The sequence below is a fragment of the Semicossyphus pulcher genome, unplaced genomic scaffold (assembly GCF_022749685.1).
Source record: "Semicossyphus pulcher isolate SPU_LCO1_2020_fin unplaced genomic scaffold, fSemPul1.0.p SCAF_11, whole genome shotgun sequence".
In the NCBI taxonomy this organism is placed as follows: Eukaryota; Metazoa; Chordata; class Actinopteri; order Labriformes; family Labridae; genus Semicossyphus; species Semicossyphus pulcher.
In genome coordinates, this window is record NW_027211615.1 from 13,106,416 (window position 1) to 13,131,615 (window position 25,200).

The window sequence follows — 25,200 nt, forward strand, 5'->3', positions numbered from 1 at the left end:
TAATATTAATAGCAATAATTTATTTTTTTCTGCAACGGCATCAAGGGACAAACAAATCTCGAAGTGCCAATCTTCAGCAAGCAGTGATGACAAATAATAATCATAAACAACAACAATAATAATCATCAAAATAATAATGTACAGCCAATAAACAATGCCCTACTTGCAGGGAAAAACACACTTCAAAACATGGTAGAGCTCAGTAGCTATTTGAAACCAGTCCAAGTCCCAAGACCAGGACAACGAGTCCAGTCTGAGTCCAGTCATTAACCTCACCAAGCCTTGTTTTTGTGTGCGTGTGTGTGTGTGTGACTGTCCTGTTGGGGACATCTTCAGTAGCACAGTCTATTGGGCACCCAATTTGACAGTTCATTTGGACGCTCACTGGTTTGGAGGGACACCCCAGGGTGCCATGAGTGAAGTCTTTAGGGAACCCAGCCTATGTTCTTAGTTGTGTTTTGGGACTCCTTCCGCTTTAGTTAGTGTTGATCATAAAACAGGCCAAACGGATAAGGGTTCACACAGTCCAAAAAAAAAAAAAAAAAAACACCCAATAAGATTAGAGTCTCTTCAGTTCAGAATCATAGAAAAACAAAAACAAATAATAACCATCATGATAATTATCATATAAGAACAACAACACAATAGCTAGGTCATTTAGGAACTGCCACAGAGGCTTCAGATTGGGAATGCTACTTCATAACTTTCATACATTCAAAAATAAAAACAGGAAATCAAAAGTAAAGGTTGGGAAAAGAGAAAACAAAAAAAGAATATTTTGAAATTCTATGAAATCAAGGAAATTTAAAAAAGCACAAAGCGTCGAGCGAGGAGAAGGAAGAGGAGGAGGAGGATAAATTTACTCGTGTAGAAGCTCTTGGAGACAGTTGGGGGACTTGAAGATCTCGGGAACCTCGCTGTCCAGTTTGCAGATGACCTTGTAGATGGCCTTCTTCCAGGACGGGTCCACGTCTTTGCCGGCCACGATGGCGTTAAAGAACTCCCTCAGTGTGATCTCGGCCACCTCTAGGAAGCGATCAGGCACCTGTACAGACACAGGAAGGTAAGGAATGGTCGTTAATCTATGGTAGTACTTATGACAAACTGTTAAGAGGGCAAAAATGGCCATAAGCCTATTATGTCATTCATTGTGGGCTTGTTGATCTGGAACTGACCATTTCCTAGTTTAGTCATACAGATGTCACTGATAACTTGGAGATACTTTATGTTTATATCATGGCCACCATTTTTTTTCTTCTGTTCCCATCAGTTTGATATGTTGGAAAGATTTAAAGACTACAGTACCCACAAGCCTAATCTTCAGTTCTCTGTGAGTGGTACAAATGAGGGCTTAGGGTGGTACAAATTAAGCTTATTATTTATTAAGTACTCTTTGGGAGTGGGGCGCTGTTTTAGCTGAGTTGGTAGAGCAGGCACCCCATGTACACAGAGGCTACAGTCCTTGACGCACCGATCGCAGGCTTGACTCCCGGTCTGACGATCATTTGGTGCATGCCGTCCACCTCTCTCTACTCCCCACATTTACTGCCTCTCTCCAGCTGTCCTATACAGTAAAAGCCAAAGTAAAGAGAGTTTCCTGTTTTGGGTGCCCTAACTGCCAGTCACCTGACATTGTCTGAGCAAAAAACTTTTACTTCTGAAACCTTGAAGGCCCCAAAGAACTCCTTCCCCTTCAGAGCACTATAATTTCACAGCAGAGCTGTCTTGAATTAGTCTCACTGCGGTGTAGAATATATTCATATTTTCACAGTGGATGTAAAACCATAAATCTCCTATGTCTTGAGTATCTACTTCCTTAAAAGCCATCAGCCTGAGAAAAGTCACTTCTTCTGAATTCTCAGGTTTCTCACACCTCCCACTTCCCCTCCTCACCACAGGGCGAGCGTGACATCTTTATGAGTCCCACTGTAAATCTGTGACCAAACAAGAGAGCGGAGCTGAGTGAAGAGCGGCGGAGCGGTGCTGGCGAAAGAGGAAGTACTAAATGCTTTGGGAACGGGGAGACACGCCGCCTCTTTAGTGTCCCTGACAGCAGCGCTCACCGACACCATGGAGATGATTAGTCTGGCAAAGATCTGTGACACCTTCCCCCAAGCCAACACTCTGTCACACACACACACACACTCAGGCAAGCGTGAGCACACACACCAGTGCGCACACCTCCTTGTGCCAAGGAGATGACACATCCTGTACTGTTACAGAGCTCGACATAATGCTACACACACACACACACATTAGCTACCCGGGTGTATTTGGCTGAGTCTCTTTCCTCGACTCAAAGCTCCGGGGCGACGCAGCCTTCAGGGGTCACCTGCTTGGATAATGCTGACTGTCTCCCTGCCCGCCTCCCTTGATGCTCGCACTCACACAAACACACACACGCAGTCTCACACACACATACAGCAGCAGTAGCTTGCCCAAACGCCTGACAGTGCGCGCTCCGCTCCTCTCCTCCAGTGTCCTGCAGATACTCATCAGGAGTGTCAGGACACAGCAAGGTTAGTGGCCACTGTAACACACACAGACATAGTCGGACATGTACACACACAGGCATGCCTCTTCACATACACACACATACTCTTATGCACACATGGGACAGCCAGCCGCCCCCCTCAGGGTGATGAATGGAGGCTAAGATGCCCGTGTGTGTGGTGTGTGTATATCTGTGGCCGCTGCTGGAGTGAAAAGGTGAGTCGTGAATAAGGAGCTTGTAAAACTGGTGTGTGTGTTTGTTTGGCAGAGAGCGAGAACGAAAACACACAAGCTAACCCAATTCCCCAAATATTGAATTCCCCTCTGAAGCGGGTATAATTCATTGTTTGGGCTGCTGTCATTGTTGAAATACTGGCACAATGACCCCAGCGAGAGGGCAACTTTGTGTGTCTGCGTGGTGTATGCGCACCTTTTCCCTCGCTAACCGGCCGGTGCAGCGCGGCGCCCTGGCTGTTAGACGCAGGGAGTGCCGCATTACTAAGAATATTCCTGCATGGAATTTCTCCTGACGTTTTGACTATAAAAGGACAGCAAAACGCTGACTGCAAGGAGAAAGCAATGTCAAGGAGAAAAGGGTATTGGTATTTCAGATCCTCTTGACTGAGAGAGCGAGGGGGAGAGAGAATGGGAGGGAGGGAGAGAGAGATGGCAGGAGAAGGAGGGGCTGAGAAGAGTCTAAGGAGAGAGAGTTATTCCTGTCCCACAAGCCTTTGTTTTGTGAGTCTTGTATGTGAGCAAGCAGTGAGCCTTAACTGTTTGCAACCCCTCCCTTGTCCCACTCTATCCCCCTCCTCCTCCTCCTCACTCCCCCCTCTTCATCTCTCTCTCTCTAGGGTCAGCTGTTGGGCCTTTGTTCCAGAGGCATTGTGGGGGATTATCCAGTGTGGCCGTTCATTCGCTCGGCTGTCCGGTAAATGGGGCCAATCGCGTGGCTCACAATCCTTCATACATATTTCATAGGCCTTTTTAACAACTTCTCAGCAGAGCCCAAAATTAAAGGACAGATGTACCAGGAGGGGAAGAGAGAGGGAGGGAGGGAGAGTATCCATAAAAAATGGTATAGAGGGAAGGATGGAGGGTTGAGTGTGTGTGTGTGTGTGTGTGGAATGACGCCTGGATAAGGCAAACAAGGTGACTGAAAGTACGGCCAGATTTTGCCGGCAATATTTCTTTTCTTAGGGATATGGTCCACACTATACCTGTATTTTTGTCACCTGAAAACAGTTGCCAGACTGGATGAATCTGAAATCGCTTTGAGTTTTAGAGTGGGACATTATGTTTTGGAAAATGATTAATTAAGGTGAAGCATGTTCAACGATGGCCGGTGGTTTTGAAGCTTTAAATCAACACGACACACGACCGGAAAACAACTGGAACTAGTGTGGAAACGTTTTTTTTTAGCTCATAAACAGCATTGTCAAATCTAGCTGTCTCAGTTCAGATACATGTCACAAAATTACGCAATGCTCTTACTGTTAATGAAATCATATGGCGTTCTGAAAGCAAGTGGTTTTGTTTTACGGGAAGGTGCGAAAAAGACAGAGGATGGAAGTGTGTGTATGTGTGGCGGAAAGGGGGGATCAAAAAAACAAAAGCATTCATGAAAAAGGATATTACTGTTGCTCTACCCCTGTGTAACACAATATGAGAGGAGGAGGCAGAGAGGGAAAAAGGGAGGAAAGGATCAGCAAAAGAGACAAAGCTGCACACTTCCATAACCTTTGCATTATTCTGTGTTGGGTAATTGCCATCAATGAAGAAGGAAGGAAGGAAGAAAAAGAAAGAGGGTCTTCTCTGACAGGAGGCAGCTATAAGGCAGTTAATCACTCTCATTCACCGACTACCCCTTCTCCCCCCACAACTCTCTCCCCCATTCTCTCCACCTCTCTCCATCTCCCTCTCTCGTGACAGGTTGCTTTGAGACAGAAGGATAAGCTCTTTTTCAGAGAGAGGGAATCGGATTTCCTGCTTTTTGATGAGATAATAAAATATGACGGAGGACAATAGGAGCCTGTGGACGGCTTGCTGGGAGCTATTCACTCCAGCCGCGGCCCCCTGTCTTAAGACTGCTTAGACGAACGTTTAAAAAGGTTGCCAGAGGCCCGAGCCCTCAAATAAAGGCTACTGTTACACACACACACACTGTGCTTGAACTACTGGTTAAAGCCTGAGAAATCTCTTCTCTCTCGGTGACTCAGGGTTGCCTGTTTGTTTGGCCAACATGTTTCTCCCCCTTTGCTTTTGGGAACTGTCAGGAGATGTATTGCACCTTCTATTTGCACAGCGTTGGCCAAACAAGACGAGACCCTGGAAGATAAGGCTGTGTGTGGAAGTCAGTGTGTGCGCGAGCGAGCTGCAGCCTTGAAGGATGAAACGCAGGGACACAACATAAGCCCCCGCTGCAGGCCAGGTTAATTCCTAACCCCAACGCGGCCTGGGAATACCAACACTTCCCATGCTTTTTCTGTCATTGTACTCGTTTGTCAGTCCATTCACCCAGATATTGCCACCTAAAATGTCTGATATTCCTGCAGCTAGTTCCAGGCTGGAGTAAGAAGCTTCTGAAGGAGAGACCATCGCACCAGATTGGTTGAAATAACTTGTTGCGATTACTACAACCTGACTTCCTTGAGGGACTGGTTTCTATTGGTGCGTAAGAGAGGGAAATTAATAGACTTCTGTACTGCACTGAATGCCATAGACCGGTCCCTCTGGCATTGATGTGTTCCTTGTTTTTTGCTGTCACTGTATCTTAAGAAAATCCTCAGTTCTGCTGACAGCGAAACTCACGTTCAAAAACAAGAGTTGAGCACGCTTGTGACATTTCAGTGAGTCAAGCCAGAGCTTCCCGAACCTCGAACACACACTCACACAGTGGCCCCTGTGCCTCACGTATCTGCTCTGATCAATAATCTACAAAGGCCTTGATAAGCCCTTGGACCACACTGTCACTTTGGGCAAACACAACCCATGTCCCCTTTCTTCCTACCCCTCACTGCACTTGTCCCCAACCCCCCTCTCCTGCTGATAAGACTGTGACACATCTGAAGAGTCCAACCAACAAGCGAGGACTGACTTGCAGTGGATACTTTGCTTGATTATGTCCTTCCCAAGTGCCACATTTCCTGTATTTTCTGTGCTTCTCAGCCTTTGACTTTTCCTAAGTGCATCTAAAACCTTTCATCCGTGACGTGTGCGTTGTTTTCTTCTTGCTAAGGCGACTTCTGGGACGGGAAACAGGCCTCAAAGCTGAGCAAACACCAGCCACCCTCACTCCACTGATAGCCTTGAGAACATGGAGCCTTGAGGGGCTGTGTATCCACGTACGTGTTTGTGTGTGCGTCTTTCTGTCTGGTGTGTGTGTATACGTATGCGAGCATGAGCGCTAGCGTCACATGGGCTCTTCTCAAGGTGCACCTCCGCCAGGGAGTCAAGGACGGGACAGGGTCAAAGACACTGATGAAGTCGTTCTCCTTTCCCATCTTCCTCGCTCCTCCCTCCACCTTTACTTGCCTCAACCCCCCACTCCTACACATGCACACACACACTTACACACACAGGCTAATTCATATCATATCAGGGCCTCTCTGACATGTCTTTCCTCCCCTCGTGCTATCCCTCGCTCTATAGAGATTGGGGGTTGTTGCTGTGGTTGATAGCTTTATTTTAAGCTAACAACAGACAAAAAATAATCTCTACTCAAAAGAATTGCAAACAGCAGGGGAAGCCAGAAATCACAGTTCAAGCCCTCTTGTAGAGACTTAAAAATTCATCGTTTGAGCTTGTATGGCCGACACAGGCGGAGAGAAAGTGATCTAAAACGAAGGGGGGGCATGGAGCGCTGTAACAGGGGCCTCTGGAGGTCAGGAAGTCAACCCGGCTCTGAGAGACCGAGAGAGCAGGAGGCAGAAGGGAAAGAAAGGAGCAAGGGAGTCTGGAAGATAGGAACAGGACATCTGGAGAGGAGGAGAACAGAGGGAGGGAGGGTGAGGAAGAATAGAAGGGTTGGAGGGGAAGGAGGGTGTGGGTGGGCGGGGGAACAATAAAGGATGGGGAGCAAGAAGCTGCGGCTAAGGAGGGAGGATGGAAGATGGATGGAAGGAGAGAGGAAGGAGAGAACAAGATGGCAGCAGAAGAAAGAAAATAAAAGTGCAGATTGGATTGAAGGAGGGAGAGTTTGGCATCGGTAGGGAAAATGGGAAGCGTGTGTGTTTGGTGTGTGTGTGAAAATGGGGGGTTGCTTTGACACATCTGCAGCTCTGATGCACGCCCTGGTCATTTTGGCATGAGTCCCTTTGCCACGCTTCATTAGTCTCACACACACAAGCACACACACACACACACGGAGAGAGACCAAAATGGTCCAGAAATAATGACATAATCAGCAGCTGTGCCACAGAGCAGGCTGCCCCTCACAAGGTGACCAGGGACAGAAGGAGGGAGGAGAGGAGAGAAGAAGGGAGTAGGAGGAGGAGGAGGAGGAGGGGGAGTCAAGTGTTGGACGAGCGCAGTGAGAGGATATGTTTGTGTGTGTGAGAGCAGGTGAGAAAAGGAGAGAGGGGATCATGTAGTTCTTTATGTTTAAGTGATTCCCTACCACCCCTGGTGCCCCCAGGCTCTGAACACACACACGCACACACGCACAGCTCTGGTCATTTAATCAGTGCGCAGAATAAAGTGGTTTATTCTCCCTCACACACACACACGCACTACGCGTTGAAGAAAAGACCTGTCAGGCTACGTCAAACGGGGGCCCTCAATAGCCCCCGGCTATTCACTGAGAGGCAGATGATCCTGCTAGCGCTTCCTTTCTTTCCTTAACTGTTCTTATTACGAGAACGAAAAAGCCAAGACGAGTCAGAAATGATGGAAGAGGGAAAGTCTGCGATATCTGTGGATTTGTTCTTTTTTTCCTAACGGTATAATAAATTTACCACAGGGACGACCTGGGTACAAATTTTCTAACTAACGTCTGATATTTTAGTTTTTATTTGCTTTGATTTTAGCTCTATAATATGCTTCTTTTAAGGGCATTATTTGTTAGAAAGAAATATCAAGAATATCAGGCACATTGCTGTTGAATTTCTTATGCCATTAACGTCCGTCATACCTGATGATATCCCCACACCTGGGAAATAAAACTGCTTTAGCGTCACTTTTTTTTTAACATTTTAGTAAAACAGCCTTTTTTTTAACCTGTTACTGTCAAAGAGTTATTACACCTTCAGTATAAAAGTGGCGCATGTTTCTGTGAGAATCTCCTATTATCATTGATCAAAACTGCTCTTCGATTCACGCTGAAGATGATAAACACAAGGTTAAGTCGGCCCCTTTTCCTCAGGTCATCATTACGGCCTTAATTGCACCACCTCAAACGGGAGCTTGTGTGTCTACTGTGCAAACACACACACACACACGATTGCATGTGGATATACAAGGACAGCACACACTTCACTGCATTAATTGCCACTCTATAAGATGTGTAAGATACAGTCCTGATAAATTCACATGTAGGGGAGTTTGGTGCGCTAAAGTCTTTCTTAATGGGAGCGGTAGAGAAAGGGGAACAAGGGGGAGAACGAAGTTAAGGAGAGGTGTGTGTGTGTATGTGTGTGTGTAGTTGACATAAACCCACTGGCAAATTGTTGTATCGGTTGTATTTTTGGCAGCTCTGAACTTAAATCTATACCCCCCGCTTTTTCATCTCTCTCCCTCCGTCTTCTACGTCTTTTCGTCTTCAATCGCTCTTCAAAGAGAACCCTAGAGCCTTTTTCTCTGAAACATCACACCTGTGTGCAAGTGTGTGTTTTTAAGTACTCATTTATGTTTATAAATGTTTATGTATCTGCGCCTTTGATTGTGTGTGGTGCAACGGCCGTGACCTTTTCACCCCAAATTCCCGGAGGTCGTACCCCGGTCAAAGACACACCCCACACCCCACACACACACACACACACACACACACTGACAGGGTGTCCTCCCAAACCAAAAAAAAAGGACAGGGATGAAGAAGTGTAAGACAGGGAGGGGAAAAGCAGGAGGAGATGGAGGAGGAGAAAACAGACATTAGCCTCTCTGGGTGGAGAACAAATGGAGCCCCCGAGAGGGACGTGAAGAGGAGGAACGAGGGAGCGAGGGGGGAAGGAGAGGTGAAGCACACAATGCTATGGGGCACGGCGGTTGGACAGACAGCATCTGCTCTCGGCTCTCTGTGGCTCCGGTAATGGATGGAGAGTTGGAGAGACGCGGAGAGAGCGGGAAGGAGGGAGATGGAGATACAGCGGGAGGAAAATCTGGGGGGAAACGGGGGGAGGAAGAGAGGATAATAGAGGGGAAAAAGATGTAGGAAGAGAGGATAAAAGAGGAAGGAAGTGAGGATAAAAGAGAGGAAGAGAGGATAATAGTGGGAAAGAGAGGGAGGAAGAGAGCTCGGTGAGGAAACATGAGCGAAAAAGTCACTTTTTGCAAGTTTTCTCTCATTATTTGGGCACTTTGGGTAAAAAACAGAGCACTTCTTTTGGAAGGGTGATAACAATTCGAATAGAGGGATGACAGACGGATGGACAGACAAAAGAGGAAGAGAGACAAAAGGAGTGAGACGTCTTTCTAACAGGAGAAAGAGCAGCTGATAAGAGAGGACACACGATACTAGCGTGTGTGTGTGTGTGCGGTTCGCTGGTACCTCCCTCTCACCTGGAGATCATAGGGACTTCCTCTTTTAAATGCCCAGGTGTGTGTGTGTGTGTGTCCTCTGTGGGAGGAGTGGTCACTGACAGAGGAAACTTGGCCTCGTCTGTCTTATGGAAATCTGAGAGTTTCCCAGAGCCATCATAAAACTGCCCCTCTCTCTCTCTCTCTCTCTCTCTCTCCCTCTCTCTCCCTCTCTCTCTCTGTAACCCATTACGAGGTCACACACATTCCTGTCTTATGAAAGATGATGTGTGTTGTCATTGGGGGTTCAAAGACAGACAGAGGGGGGCTCCCGAGTAAAAAAGAAAAGGACACTAAGCGAGAATTTTCACTTGAGTCCTCACATGAAAGCGCTGCTCGCTCAAAGTCAAGGCTTTGGGAGGCCGGGGTGTGTGTGTGTGTGTGTGTGTTTTCGGAGGGACTTTGATGGCGATGGACAGAGTGAATGAGAAGCGGAGAAGAAAGAGAAGAAGAGAGGGGGGATCAGGAGGGGGGCTGAGAAAAGAGGAAAGTAGAGAGCCGGGGTCTAGGTAATTAACGGCAAGCTCTTTAATTACCGCTGGTGTTCATTGTGCCAGAAGGAATGTGACAATTATGCCATTAAAACTTCCTAATGGGGGGAAAAAGCGAGGGAGAGGAGGAGGAGGGGGGGGGGGGATAACGGAAGACATGCAAAAGAGGAGGATGAAAGAATGAAAGGAAAGAGGCAACAGAAGGAAGAGAGAACGACGAGAGGGAGCGAGGGAGGAGGGATATGAAAGGAAAAAGGGGAAACAATCGCGACAAAAGAGGAGCTGGGAGGGAGATGGGGAGCGTATTAGGCCAGCACAGTGACAGAGCAGATTAGCATCAAACAAGAAAGGCCACAGACGTGTGTGTGTGTGTGTGTGTGTGTGTGTGTGTGTGTGTGTGTGTGTAAATGTGTGTGTGTGTGCGTGTGTGATCGCTGAAACAGAGGACATATTCATTCCAAAGACGCCACCAAGGTGGATGGAACTTTGATGATGCAGAATCTGGCAAAGGGAAAACTTGATGTGTGTGTGTGTGTGTGTGCTTGCTGAATCTGCGTAGGCTCCTGTTTCAAGTGGTGGTGCAGGCAGGTAGGGGAGGAAGAAGAGGAGGAGGAGGAGGAGGAGGAGGTGGAGGAGAAAGGGGAGAGATCCACAGAAAAGGGCCTTGGGGGCATCCTGATACACATCCAGTACATTTCCATCTCAGTGTTACCTCTATGACTCACACACACACACACACGCACACACGCACACACAAACACACAAGACGGAAAGACATAACAAATGTGTCCGTGCACATACGTAACACACACAAACACACCAGTCCCACACAAACATCAAACAGCAAAAAAAAAAAAAAAACACACAACCCACGCTGTCATACACACACAAATAACACCCACACACACACACACACACACTCACAAACACTTACACACAGAGTCTTCGTGCTCACCAAGGCGGTTGGTTTGTCAGGGGGGTTAGAATTTGCATGGCTGGGCAAATTTTCCTTGTGCTAAACTCTAATCAGCTCCTGTATCTCTCAGACACCTGCCCAGCGAAAAAAAAACCTTAATATGCAAAACACCTCCCCTCCCTCCCTCCTCCTCCACCGCTGCACCTCCTCCTCGGCCAACAGAAGACTTATTCACCTGGCCTCCCGCACTCTTTTCCTCCCTGTATGACTTCTTGCAAATTTTCACATTTATGTATGCAAATAGGCTGTTCCCCTTAAGCCTGTTTCAACAGCAGCTTCCTGGTGCCAGGAGAAGAATGATGGGCTTGTCTGAGATGTGACTCAGAAAGAAAGACAGAAGGAGGGGGGGGAAAGATGGCATGTTATCTGTGTTTTTGGCAGGTACGGCATTTCCGTTGGGGTGCTGCGTGCAAACCTTTACATTTTGGATTTGCACATCCTCTTTCTAGAGGTCGTCTCTCATGGTTTACTGTTACCAAACCAGTCAAAGGATCGCTTTAATTTCTTCAATATGAAATACAATGTCACAAAGTTAAATTGTTCCCAAATGCTCAGCAAAACAAGCCTCATCTAGTTTTTTTTTAAGCACAAATTTGGTTTGTTAATAGTTTTTCTGCGTGGATTTTTGAGCTGCACTGCACAATGTATCTGCTGGAGTTAGAAAGTGTCTCTGCGCTCACATTTATTGTGAATTTAGGAGTTTAATTATGTGACTGATATGTCTAAAAAATGCATACTTTACATCACTACAAGCGGGATTTGGAAACTTTATTTGCACATATAGTTTACATTCACACAATTCCCATATTTTGAATTATTCAACGAGGGAGTAGGTGTAGTTTTTAAATCTCTGACCTGTGTTCTGATAAAAAACATACAAATTCATTTTTATGAGGCTGTTTTTGGGACATTTTCCAATAACTGTATACTATTTTTTGTTAGTGTGTTTAAAATAATGTACCTCTTATCACAACATAATTTGATAATGAAACAGAGACAAGCTTTTAACGCAAAATAAGCCATGACTTCAGCATGAGGAAAATTAAATCCGAAACAATAATAACTAACTAAAAAAATCCTTTAACGCTGTTTTCCTTAACATGAACTGCTTTTACACCTTAAGTTATTAAAATCTAAACTTTTCTGCACCCATTTACACTTTATATTCTTGATTTAAACTTCCTTGCCGTAGTCATGAGCCGCTGAACAGAAGACACCGTGTCATTTTTCTTTGTGCTTTGCTCTGATGGACTTTGGGCTTATTGAGACCTCATATATACGAGTGCTTCTGCCTGCCAGAGTCTTTCAAAGCCTCCCTTAAGAGGGCCGAAGATGGATGTGGCAAAGTGTGCGTGTGTGTGTGTGTGTGTGTGTGTTTGGGTGCACACAGAGGAGCCCCAGTGGACAAATAACGGACAGAGAGAGATAAACAGAGAGAAAGAGGGAGAAGCACTTTAAATGTGAGCGCTGCAAAACTCCCACTGCTCGCAAGGGCACTTCTCTCCTGCACGTCATCTCTCTTTCCCCCTCTCTCCCTCTACCCTTCTTTCTCCCCTTTCCCTTCCCCTCCATTCCCTTTCTCCCTCCCTCACCCCTCCCTTCATCGCTCTCTCCTTTGTCTCCAAGCTCTCACCCTCTATCCCCTATCTATCCATCTCCCTCTTCCCCCTCTCCCCCTCTTTCTCTCCCCTTCCTCTCACTAAAACAGTAGGACGCTTAACCTTGATAACAGTGAGATTTTTTCCCCCCTCAAAGTGACACACACACATACACACACACACACACACACTGGAGAAGTGCTTTGCCAGCATGCCAGGCCGGTCCAAGGGACGGCTGTACCCTTCGAGGTGAACAGGACACTGGGAAATGCAGCAACAACAAAACACTCACACACATAGACTCGATCTCACACGGACACACACACATACACAAACCCAGATCACTCCAGGTCCTTCTTAACACAAGCCTTTTAAAGGTCTATTGTCAGCTGACATTGAGAGAGCACTGGCGATCCTGAAGCGTTTTACACACACACACACACACATTTACACACACACACACAGACGGTGGCAAAAGGAGAAGTATATAAAAAGAAACACATTAAAGGTGAAGTTGCCTGCCGAGAATTTATGATAACAATACACTGGAAGACACACACACACATAAACATCTCACCACACACAATAAATGAGGACGGGGAAGTAAAAGGCGGTTTCTCAGAATCATACACACAAACACGCACACAGACAAACTGTGAACCACTGAGGGGAAATTAATAGGGAGGAAGAAGCAAAACAAACAAGGTGTAGTCTTCTTCCTCATTGGGCGACACTTCCTCACGTCTCTATATGGCTGAATTATGTCATGCAAAGTTTAGAATAAAATATGTTCTTTATATTTTTGCTGTCCAGAGAAAACCATCTATTGCGATATTGGGTCATTTTTAGCTGACCACCGGGGACTGAGTGACGGTACTTTTAGAGCTGTAGAGAGAGAGAGTTGCGACATTGCAATGGCGGATCATGGAGCATATTGGACCTCCACTGACGCGACTCTCTGTCTATACGGCTCTGGATACTTTGTTCGGGGAGTAGGCGGGGCTGCTCATCTGCTGTCCTAACCTACATCCGCAGTGCGCACCTGCTTTCAAACACATTGTCATCGGCCTCATGACAGTCCTTGTAACAGATTGCTCACAAAACCGCACATTGACCTGATGCAGTCAGCCACGTACTAGGCTAAGCTTGTTGATTTGTTCCCCTACTTCTATAAAAAAAAACATGGGTATAATTATACTTCTCGCCACAAAGCTAAGAGCTAGCTTTCAAAACATGGTGATGATATACATTATAGTCCTTTTGTGCAGATTTTGAACGGCGTCAGAAAGGACAAAATGAGACGGTGTCGTACTAACCATCTGCATAAAGAAGTATCAGGTGAGATTCAACGTTTTCTTCTATATAAGCCACATCCGCTCTCAACATTAAGTTTATTTCTACAACTCTGCATTAAGTGCGTCAAGTGTTGGTTTTTACCTCAAAGTCATTGGCCTTGTTGTAGTGCATGTTGAGGGCCCGGAAAAGCTCGCAGTCTCGGCTGACGCTCAACTCCTCGGTGCCGGTGACTCCGTCGTTGATGGACTGGCGGGCGAACTTCTCCATCTGAATGTAGTAGAACTCCCGGAAGTTGCTGAACCACTTGATCAGCTGGGAGGTTATGCAGCGATTAAACTGGAATGAAAGATGAGAAAGAGGTTAGGGAGTCTGTATTTCAAGTGATATTTATTTTTGTCTTTTCATGGAAATGCAAGAGGAAAGTCTTCCGTGTCTTAATCTGACTAAGCCGTTGGATTTGAGTATGTGTGTAAGGATGAGAGCGCTTCGTTTCCCACCAGGGAGTCGAGGCGTGCGGTTTGAACTTAAAAGACTTGAGAGAAAGAAGAAAAAAGACGGGAGCAAGAGAGATCACAAGTCGTGGAGAGAGGAGAGATAATAGAGACATTAAGTAAGACAGCTAGCAAGGAGGGAAGAGGGGGAGTGTGTGTGTGTGTGTGGTTCATCTTCCCCACTGGGAGCAGACCTCCCCCCTGTCATAACCCCGAGAGTGGAGAGAGGGAGAGGTGGAAAGGGAGCGAAGGAGGGAGGGTGCGAGACCGCAAACACATAATTGACCAGAAAAACGATTAAGTCATCATCTGAAGCGCCCTGGCCCGCAGGGGGCTCAAACATGTACTTAACCCCGTTCACCAATTACACCCTGATTCTCCTCCCCTCTCCTCGCACCTCCCAGGCAGAAAGAAAGGAGAAGAAAAAGAGCAAAAAAAGAGAAGGACGGAGAAAGAGAGAGATAACAGAAGACTGTGGCTATCTGATCTGTGCCGCTTGGCTGGATTCAATAGGAGGAGGTAAACCTATTAAGAGCCCCGGCTAGGTCTTGGCTCTTTTTCCGCCTGGGTTCAGCAGTGAAAACACACTGTCTAAACATCCCAAAGACCAGATAAGGACTAGCAAAGCCCAGTCACCCTTACATTCCCCGCTGAAAGTCTTAATCTAACCCCTAAAAACAGACAAACAAAACCTTCTTTCCTCAGTGACCCCCAGAAATTACATCTCATAAATGCTACCCTGTGAAATGCTTGATACCCCTAACCATCACCCACACCCTTCGTCCACACACACACACACACAAAATAACACACACATACACACAGGCCGTCACTCCCTCCCCTCTGCTCTTTTTGTGGCGCTGGAAGAATGGGGGGACAAAACGCTACTAAACGCTGAGCAGACTGCTCGCTGGGGAGGCAGAGCGGTTTTGACATGGAGATTAGGCTCTGGCTATTGTTCGACAACACACACAGACACACACAAACATGCGCACGCACTCTCCGTGAGCTGGGATGGCAGTCAAATAAACACGCAAGAGGCACATGAAGATGGGAGGGCGAGGCAGAAAAGACAGGCGGAAAAGTTGGCGAATCAGACGGAAAGAGTTGGACCGAGGTGGGACGTGGCTAAAGGAGAGGGCCGTGTCTTTCTGGAATGATCCGTAGATGACATAATGGCAGAGTGGAAAAAGAATAAGTCCGCTTGACATTGTTTGGCAGGGCTTTTTGGGAGGAGGAGGGGTGGTATGGTGGCTGTCGTAAAGTGCAGGGTGAGCATAAATGGGGAAATGAGGGAGGGAGGAGGGAGGAGAGGAGGACGGGTGCAGGTCAGTGCTGTCGGACAATGGCGTTTCACTGGTGGTGGTGGGGGGGGGTGCGGAGGGTAGGAACGTGAGCAGTCAGCAAGCTGGGGTCGTGACATCGCGGTGTCAAACAAACAAACTACTGACACTTACAAATACAGCGGCTGCACAGGGCTATTCTTAAACACAGACAATGAGGCGGACAGTAGGAGTGTGACAGAGCACAAAAACACCATGTCTGTCAAGTTGTCAGTGTCGAATTAAACTTTCCTCGGGTGTAAGATCAGATTGAGTCATATTGGTTGTGGATCTTAGACATTACAGAATTGGTGTTGATGTATGCGGGCCCTTCTGAGCGCGTGCGAGATTGAGCGCCACATTCTTAGATTAAAGGCAGTGAAAGAGTTACCATCGCTCATGCAGGAGACCTTTGGTGTCACCGCAGCCGAGTGACGGATAGATTTGTCACTTTGGACAAGGATTACTTTATTATACCGACAGCTCAGGAGAAGATGTATTAGTTCCCGTGCAAGTGAACTGAACTGCAGCTCAATCACAACAAGGAGCGCACAAAAGATTCAATATTTACTGTCTAAGCAGGTAAATACACTACATTAAATTAAATCTGGGACTCCGTTTTGGCAAGTCCCCCTGCAGTTTCCAGCAGTCTTGGTTCATTAAATTGCTGGTGGGGGGACAGAGGACCCCTGATAGCGGCTAAGGACGAGTGTGTTCAGCGTAAAAGGAGGGAATCGGTTCAAAGGAGCACATCACTGCAGCTCCTTAATCAGAGCTGGCAGGGGTCAGCCAGCACAGACATGAGATGCAGGGAGGGAAATGTGTGTCCTTGTGTGTGTGTGTGTGTGTGTTGAGTCGATGCATGTGGTTTGAGCATATTAGTATGTATAAGGTGTGTGTGTGTGTGTGTGTGTGTGTGTGTGTGTGTGTGTGCGCCTGGCTGAGAGGCAGATGAGAGAGCGACAGCAAGAGCGTGTTTCTCACACTCACACTCAAGAGCTTGTGAAAGGTCAGCGCTTAGTGCTAACAGCGTAAGATAGAAGGTGGCACACACACACACGCACACACGCACACACACACATCTTCTGCACATGCACAGGCACATACTTAAGTCCAGAATAGGAAAACACTCAAGTAACCTTAGTCTAAACTATATCAGTCGCCTGCCGAAAGTATTCAAACACTTTGAACGTCAGTCCCAAAGTTCTGCACACGTTAGCTAATTTTTAACGACGTAAAATGAAATTGGTTTCACGGATTCATATTTTAGTTTATTTGGATGACAATTTCGTCTCTGGCCGACACTTTCTCTGACACAGTGGTCAACAATGGAGCAGAAAGCACACAGATGACCTCACAGTGCTAAGCTACATCCAGAACAACCCGAGAGGAGAGCAGAAAGACAGAGAAGCCTGTACGGGCCTCACTCTTTCTCTCTTTCTCCCTCTCTCCCTGTCTCTCTCTCTCTCTCTCTCATATAAGCCCCTTCACAGTCATCAGGGCTTTCCAACGTTTCCTGTTTTCGCAGGGGTGAATTGTGGGAGATAATCTCCGGCCGCCTATTGGCTGACTGCACACAAAAAGCGGCCCTGGAAAGCGGGCTTTTGTTACTGCGGCGACTCAAATCCAGCGGCTGGCTTTTCTTTCTCCCCGGCCCCGCCGAGGGCACACATACCATGCCACCACCACCACCATCAGCGAAAAAAAGAAAGGAGAAGGAATGACATATAGAAAAGGGGAAAACCCTCCTGACCTTTGATACACTATGGCACATGACTGGTGCGAATAGTAAAACAGCCACAGATGGACAAAGAAAGCAAGGTGTGTTTGTCTCAGGTTGTGTTTGCCAACAAATTAACGCAACATTTAAATCTAGAAAACATCAAAGTGCTTTCAAATGACTTATGAACGTCTCTTTGCAAAGCCAAGAACTTTAGCTGACTTAATTAATTGACTAAATATTTGTTTAATCAGAACAATAATCTATTGTAATTATTCATCAAAACAATATCTGCACGAATAATGAGACGTCTTAAAGCAACAGCGATGATACTATTGGCCGTCATTAACGGCATCAACAATGGTATTATGACACATCTGTCAAAACATTTCCAAAACACCAAAAGTCACAAAAAAGTCACAACCGTCTTAAAAGGAGCTTATTGAAGGGGAACAACAGCCACAGCGTCCCCCGGTTGTGAGGACAACCCACTTCCCACGTTCATTAGGTCCTTGACAGTCAAGACCTGATTAGTCGAGACCTGATTAGCTTTCAAGACTTAAGTCTAAGGACAGCCGCTCGCTAAGAGGCCTCGCTTGCTGAATCTCATTAGATAGTCAGTCTCATTCCCATACATGTCTACTAACTTAAAGCCGGAGTCCATTGTCTTCTACTGAAAACAAAAACAAACCAATGTGACTCATAATCCCCTTAACTATCTTGACCTTGTTTAAGTATCTGATGAGGCCATTCATGAAGAGGCCACCTACTTGGTGGTGATTAGTCAGTGGAACAAAATGGTTAAAATCTAAACTGGTAATTGTTGCTGCAATTATTCGATACTAAGTAACATCACTGTGGGATGCTTTAAAATTGAGAAGTTCTAATGAGTCGTGTACAGGTGCCAATCTCTACCTCCTTTCAACCTGACCAATCATCTGCTGAGAGATAATCGTGTGACCCACAGCCGTGGTCGGTGGCAAAAGCATCCAAGAGAGGGCAGCTGGAGAAAAAAGGGGACCTTTATCTTCTGATTTGAATAAGATGGCCTGGATATGTCACAATGTTTACCCCTCCGTATGGTCTGAGAGGGGCACACACACAAAACAACACTAACACAAACAAACTCGGTCGCACACACAACAACGGCCATTGTGTTGTTGTGCTTGTTTTTCGTGCAGCTTACATATCGGGGCTTTGTTCCCCAAACTTCCTTCATTAAACTCCCCATGGCTTACCCTCGCCATATTCCAGACTCTTTCTCTTCTTCTACCTCCCTCTGTCGAACCGTCCTGACTACACCTGCTCGGATAACCACTCCTCCGTCTCTAGGCTCCATCCTCCTCGCTGCCCTCTCCACCCCTCCATTACTCATCCCGCTCTTTATCTTTAGAATACTCATAGGCTCTCCAGCTCCCTCATGTAAACCCATTCAACTTCCTCTTCTTTCATCTTTTGCATAAAACCATAACTTAGTGAGGGAAAGAGCCTCGTTTCGAGACGGACAAGCACTCACTGTTCACGGCACCTGAAGCTCGCACATCACAAATAATAAACTTCCTCTTTGAAACCAGGTTGACAAATGTCCAAGTCAGAAATGCAGCACAACAGGCACTGGGTTGCTATCCATATTTAGACCATTTTAAGAACTTACAAGTAGATTTTCCTATGCCATTCTTTCTTCCTGACACTGATTCCAGTAACTAGACTTCAGTATTTGCCAATACCAAGTGCCTCTTCAATACTTGTGCGATTACAAACAAATACTGGTGGATAATATTGGTAGAAAACTCAGATTGCTTTGACTTACATTACAATCTCCTGAGACAATGCTTACTGGTTATGGTATTGAATCTGTGCATGAATTGGTACACTCGCGGATACCCAATACAACATTTTAGGCAGTATCGGAGGCCAGTATTGCTATTGGAACAACTGGAACCACAAACTATTTTCAAATGGAGACAGTCATAGTGTACCAAAAAGGTGTTGGCAAAAGCTATAAACTAAGGAATGAAGGGGATGAATGTGTTTGGACTTACCTTGACATCAGAGAAGAACATCTTGAGCATATTAGAGCTGGGGTAGCGGGTGTAGAAAAACATGAGCTTGGCCTTCTTCAGGTGATTGGGGGAGAGACCCTCTTGAATCTGAAAATGGTTGCCATTAAGGATATCAACAACTGGGTTTGGAAGAAAAACAGCTTAAGGTGGATCGAGGTAATGTATCAGCGTATACAGTATTATCTAAACAACATGTGCGTGCTCATAATGGGAGTAAGTTTACCAAGACATAATCATTTGGATGATGGGTAACCAAATTTCCTCTCAGGCATGAATGCAGCACTGCTCAGGGGGGGGGGGATGGGGGGGGGGGGGGGTTGAAGAAAGTGCACCGAAGCAAGACCATTTGTTTGGAATTACCATCATCCATTTCAGGTGTGAGAGTGTCACGCTAAATAAAACGCTGGCCAGCACGACAGCCGATGCTTTTACATAAGGAGGCTCATTTCACAGTCAAAGTAAGCAAACGCCTTTGCCTACACCCTGTGCTAACCTCCACCCAAAAAAAGGAAGAAGAAAAAAGGAGACATTTGCATATCACAGACAAAGACAGCAGTTAACGCCAGTGACGGGCAAGAAGGCCTAATGGCTTGGCGACAACACATGCCAAGCCTGAATATGACTGTCTGATGTTGGCTTCATATCAGTGACAAAACAAGGTCCAGGAGATGGTCCCAAACACTGGCTCAAGCAACATGAAAAACCTTCTTACACCAGCGCAGGCCGTATTCAAAAATACATGTCAGAGGCCTTGTCTTCCTAATGGATCGCCTGGACTGAACAGCAGAGAGGAAGGAGATGGGCTGGTGGGGGCACCTTGAGGGATAGTATGGTTCCAACCTTCAATTACATCCCCCTCCTCCTCCCTCTGCTCCACCCCTGCCCCCCAGCCTCTCTGCCGCTGCCAAACCCTTGGAGGAGCAAAAAGAAGGAGGAGGAGAAGGAGCTCTGAGGCTTTGGACACAGCCAGCAATGGGGGGGGACTGAAACACATCTGCGCCACCGAACGGCCCAAGCCATTTCCATGGTGAATTAACGGCCGTATAATGCATCTGATAATATCAATCTGGAGGATAAGACATTGAAAAGGGAGCGGGGATAGGGGGGCGGGCTGCATGTTAAAACCTCAGGCTGTTCAACAAGGGTTTCCATCATGCAGAAGCCAGACAGGGCTTTAAATTACACAGAAGATACAACCCCAAGTTTTCATGAAGACTGTTTACACTTGAGCGGACAAAATACATTGCTCGACATTATTTATGATCTACAGGGGTGGCTGTGATCGTTAAAATCAGTCAAGTGTCCAGATGTAGCTGTAACTATAGAGCGGGAAGAAGGCATCAGCTGCTAGATTGGATTGCCCTTGGCCTCGGGGTTACACAGCAAAGCCAGCAAATGCTGAACCACACTGGGCTGGCTCCTTAAAGACCCTGTCTACTTTGTCTGATTCAGGGAGAGAGAGAGAGTTGGTTGTATACGCAGCGAGGGTCTTGTGGGGGAAACCCTGGCAGACTGGTGTTACTCTGTCAGGCCTGGCCAAAAGAGCAGCACTTCACTCTCCACACCACACCATCTGCTCCAAGTGGAGGGGATACAATGGATCCTCAGACAGAGAGACCGAGAGAAAAAGAGAGCTCTTTTTCAGTAAGGCAAGGTGGGATTTATCTGAAAGCTGTGCACTTACACTTAAATTAATTTGTTTTTGCTTTTTCAATTAGGATTAGCATCGCTTTCCCCTTATCATTGAAATTAAAAATTATTTTAAAACAAAGACGTCCAGGTTTTTAACTCTCCGGCCATAAACACAGTATCACCTCCCTTCAGACGACAATTAAGAAGCTTCATATCTCCTGATGAGGCATTTTCATCTCCAATTCACTCACAGCTTGCAAATGTAATTGTGATTGGACTTAGGGGTGACGTGCAAGGCTATTATTTTGTCATGATGGTGCACTCATACCAGCTGGCCCACTGTTCGCCTGCCACATCTGACAAGACATCATCATTCTCACAACACTTCCCCAAAGCCCAAAGTCATGAGAGGAAAATAGCTGCAGCACATCCTAATTCCAGGTGTAAGGACAAGAATATTTGGAGTCGGACTGAGAACAAATGGGGAAATTGATAGCAGCCATCTGCTCCGTAACGCTGCCGAAAGCTGGTGAACTTGAACACACCTCGCAAAATGTCTGTCAAGCTGTCTCTGTCTTCTGAGGCTCCGACAAAAAGGGAAAGCTACAGAAATATCAAACAATTCAGCATCAATGGAGCCGGCTACAAACAGAGACAGTGCAAATGCAAATACACTGATTCATAAATGTCACGCTAATTCTAATTTTAAAAAATTCAGTATATGTTGTAAATGCCAAACTTTGCTCCTAAACCTGTGGACTAAACTCTCATCAAAAATAAAGATGAAAAACAAAAAGTAATGTCAACATGTTGTTCAGCCTATCTTTCCATTTAGAGGAGTACATCTGTTAATGCCCTGAATTTATAAATGCTACTATGAAAGCCACAGCATCTGGCATATGTGGTTATTGTTTGATTGTTTTCTACTTTCTCTCTGTCTCTGTACGTCTCTCTCTCCCTTTTCTCTTTTCATCCCTCCATCGGGAGCCCGTAGAAGCAAAGGATTATGGATCTCTGGAAAGCGTTCACCCTTGGGTCAGAAGACAAGACAAGGCGAGGTAATGAAAGATAAACAGCTCGCTGCAAACACCTGTTAACGTCCGCTTCAAAGAAAAGACAGGGAGGAGGGGGGGTTGCAGGGAGGGAAAACAAAAAAAGAAGTATTTGGCTGCCAAGCAACAGCCGAAGGGCCCCCCGGGCTGTTGACAGATCTTTATGAAATGAAAAAAAGAGAAAAGAAACGACAATGATTGTGGGCTTTTTACAACAGCGATGGATGATAAGAGGAACACAAGAGAAAACACAAGCAATCATAAATATACATCTTTACTGAGTCCTCAGGCGAACCTTTTGTGACATGCACACACAAAAGACACACACACACATGCACACACACACACACACTTGAAACAGCCTAGGCACTCAGGTAAAAGCGAGAGGGAGAAAAACAGGGTGTCCAAAGTGTTAAATATACATATTCTTTAACAAATAGAGCCTAAACAGCTGTCGGATTAATCTCTTAACAATGTAATGAATGTTAATGACTTGAAGACAATGCTTTCTAAGGATAACCAGTGTGCCAAGAATCAAACTTTCATAAGGGTTAAGGGGGGTTGAATACTTACGGACTAAGGAGGTAAATGGGAAACAGAGAAGGGACTGAATGTATCTGTTTAAGCTATTAGTCCTGAGTCTCCAGGGGATTCAATTTGAGCCTCCCATAGGGGATAGCCTCTTTATCCGTAGGGCATGATTGGGGCACACTGGGGTTAACCTATAAGGGAGGCTATATAACACCATTGTGTGCCAAGTTTCAGGATGCTATCTCCCTCCTTGTTCTTTCAGGCCATTTTTTATAAAAGGAATTGGGGCAGTAAATGTCGTGGGGACCTAATCTTTGTGAGTAAGTGATATGTGACAAGAAAGCTTTTAAGGCACTTAGGATTGAAGAAGGAAGAAAAGGCTGTTCGGTGCTGTGAGAAGGAAGAGGTATGAGTATAAAAATAAATACAACAATGCAGTACAATGGCGAAGAGAACAGCAGTGGGAGGAAAAGTGATTCATCAACAATTTCTCAGATTCTTAGGCTAGTTTCAAACAGGCTAAAAAAGATTTGATTTTTAACTCTTTGTGATTCAGATGAAGTGATGCGCACCTGTCTCTACTACCCCCTACTACCTGAAACCAGATTTTTCTTGACTTGAACTGGACCACATAGAGTAAAAACATCTAGTCACCGTCATACATTTTCACCTACTATTGCCTTTCCAACCCTCTCTAACCCACAATCTCTCTCTCTCACACACACACACTCCACACAGTTTCTTAAGGATACATTGCTGCCTGAGTAGGGTGAGATGTCAGCCATGTCCTGGAGGTCACCGCACTCGGACTTGATGAGAGACAGGGAGAGTCCCTCGGCTGTGCTGCCAGGGTGCGCTGGTGAAAGAGAACGATGGTGGTGCCCCAGGTGGTGACCCGATGCCATCTTGGTCCTGAGGCTGGTGGTCTCCCGGGACAGGTCCATGGAGTCTGGTGAGGAACGGTCCTTTCCTGGGTAGCCACCTGTGGGTCCACCAAGGGGACTCTGGAAAGGGTAGCCCATGAGGGGCAGTGGAAATGGGTGTCTAAAGGATGGGGGACTAAAGCCCATGGAGGCAGAGAGCGAGGAGGGGTGAAGAGCGGGATGGTGGTGCCCGCCATGAGCACCCACAGCTGAGGATTGATGGTGGTGCTCACTGGGTGTCTTCCTCACGACTAAGGGCAGTGCCTCGGTTTGGTCATTGGTGGCGCCTGGCATCCCTGGCATGCTGGCAAAGGAGTCTAGTGGATTGGGAATGATGACATCACCGAAGCACTGCAGCCTCTGGTTGGCGGTGTGGAAGTTGGGGTTGTCTCCATTGACAACGGTGGGAAATCTTTCAGGAGGTAAGGACAATGGGGGAAAGGCCTGCTGGGGTGTAGGGCGGGGAGGCTTGGCAAACACCTTAACCACTGTGTCCACCACCTGGGTCATGGCTGAATTGAGTTCCTGCTTCAGTGTTTCGGCCAGCTGTTTACCTTCAGCATGCATTGAGGAGCCTGGACCTCCCTGTCCTTTGCTCCGGCCAAGCCCCTCTCTCCTTGACTTTTCTCTTTCCCCCAGCAGGGCTTGTTCCTGAAGCAATGCCCTCGCCCTGTCCAGGAAATGGCCTGGGTCCAGGTCAGACATCTCATTGTCAGAGCGCAAGTCATCTCCTCCCCGGTCATCACCGCCAGTGTCAGACCTGGCTGGGCTGTCCTCTGAAATGTTTCCTATGTCATTGTGGAGGTCGTTGTGGAGGTCGTTGTGTTCCGAGTCATCAGTTGAGTCATAGATCTGAAAGAACTTCTCCTGCAGCTGGCGTAGCTGTTTCTGCATGTCCTCCAGCTGAAGCTTCAGTTGCCGTCGCTCCTCCTGCTTCTGTTCCTTCCTCTGGCATACCAGTTGGGTGAAGCTCTGCTGTTGTTGCTGAGGCAGACGCTGCTTACGCTTGTTCTCTCGGCTGCTACTGCTGCACACCTCACCTCCCCGTGGGCTGCTTGGGGCCTGTTGCTGAGACTGAGGGGGTGGACAGTCTAGATCCATATCCCTTTCTCCATCCATATCATGGTCACGCTCATGACGTGAGGCAGCAGGTACCACAACACTGGGTGAGTGGCTCATACCACGGATAATGTTCTCTACACGAGCTCGCTTGGCACGCAGGTGTTCATCATTGAGACGTTCGATGTCAAAGGCGGCCAGGCCAGGTGGACGACCAAATGGTGACAAGCATTCTTGAGGGGTGCTGTCTTGGGAGGAATTACTGCATGCATCCTCCTGGGGAGCATCTGAACTTGCATTGGAGAGCCCTGATCCAGGGAAGCCGGCGTCCCCTCTATCACCCCTGTCCCCTCTTTCTCCCCTCTCGGGTCCGCCTCCATTTTTAGCCATGTTATTCTTGAGAAGCTGGGAGATAATGGTTGTGCCAGGGAAGGGCATCATGGTGTCCTCGTATGAGTTGGCCCTCTTCAGTAGCTTTCGGAGTACATTGGACTTGGACTCGCTGTCGCTGGCAGATACAACGCCAGGCCCACCATGTGGCTGCACTACAGAGCACTCCATGGAGTCGTTGTCTGATCCGTGGTGAGAGTGGGAGCTCAGAGAGTTCATGGCACTGAAAATGGCTGCTTTGGCGCGGGCAATGTTATCAGTGGTTGTTGTTGTGGCTGCGACTGTGGAGGAGGCTGTGCTGCCCACGGTCCTCTTAACACCAATGTCCACACGTCTTCGCTTGGTCTGTCTGTTCAGGAGGGAGTCGCTGTCATGGTCCGGCATCACGGGCTGCTGCTATTGGGCCATATCCCACAAACCCAGTCCTCTAG

The 25,200-nt window shown here is 46.9% G+C and overlaps 1 protein-coding gene across 1 annotated transcript; it reads right to left on the reverse strand.

Moving 5' to 3' along the window:
- Window positions 1-25,200, reverse strand: LOC138584394 (prospero homeobox protein 1-like). The gene is made up of 4 exons (XM_069656620.1): window positions 23,150-25,200; window positions 19,162-19,269; window positions 13,728-13,922; window positions 1-1,045 (listed from the first exon to the last, which is right to left on the reverse strand). The coding sequence occupies exons 1-4, from the start codon at window positions 25,151-25,153 to the stop codon at window positions 860-862; spliced, it is 2,493 nt and encodes an 830-aa protein (XP_069512721.1). The 5' UTR covers window positions 25,154-25,200; the 3' UTR covers window positions 1-859.

Coding starts and splice junctions, on each gene's coding strand:
- LOC138584394 (XM_069656620.1), bottom strand. CDS start 25,153: ATGCCGGACCATGACAGCGACTCCCTCCTGAACAGACAGACCAAGCGA. Junction 19,270..23,149: donor CACCCTACTCAGGCAGCAAT/GTATCCTTAAGA, acceptor AACCATTTTCAG/ATTCAAGAGGGTCTCTCCCC. Junction 1,046..13,727: donor ACAAGGCCAATGACTTTGAG/GTAAAAACCAAC, acceptor GTGTCTGTACAG/GTGCCTGATCGCTTCCTAGA.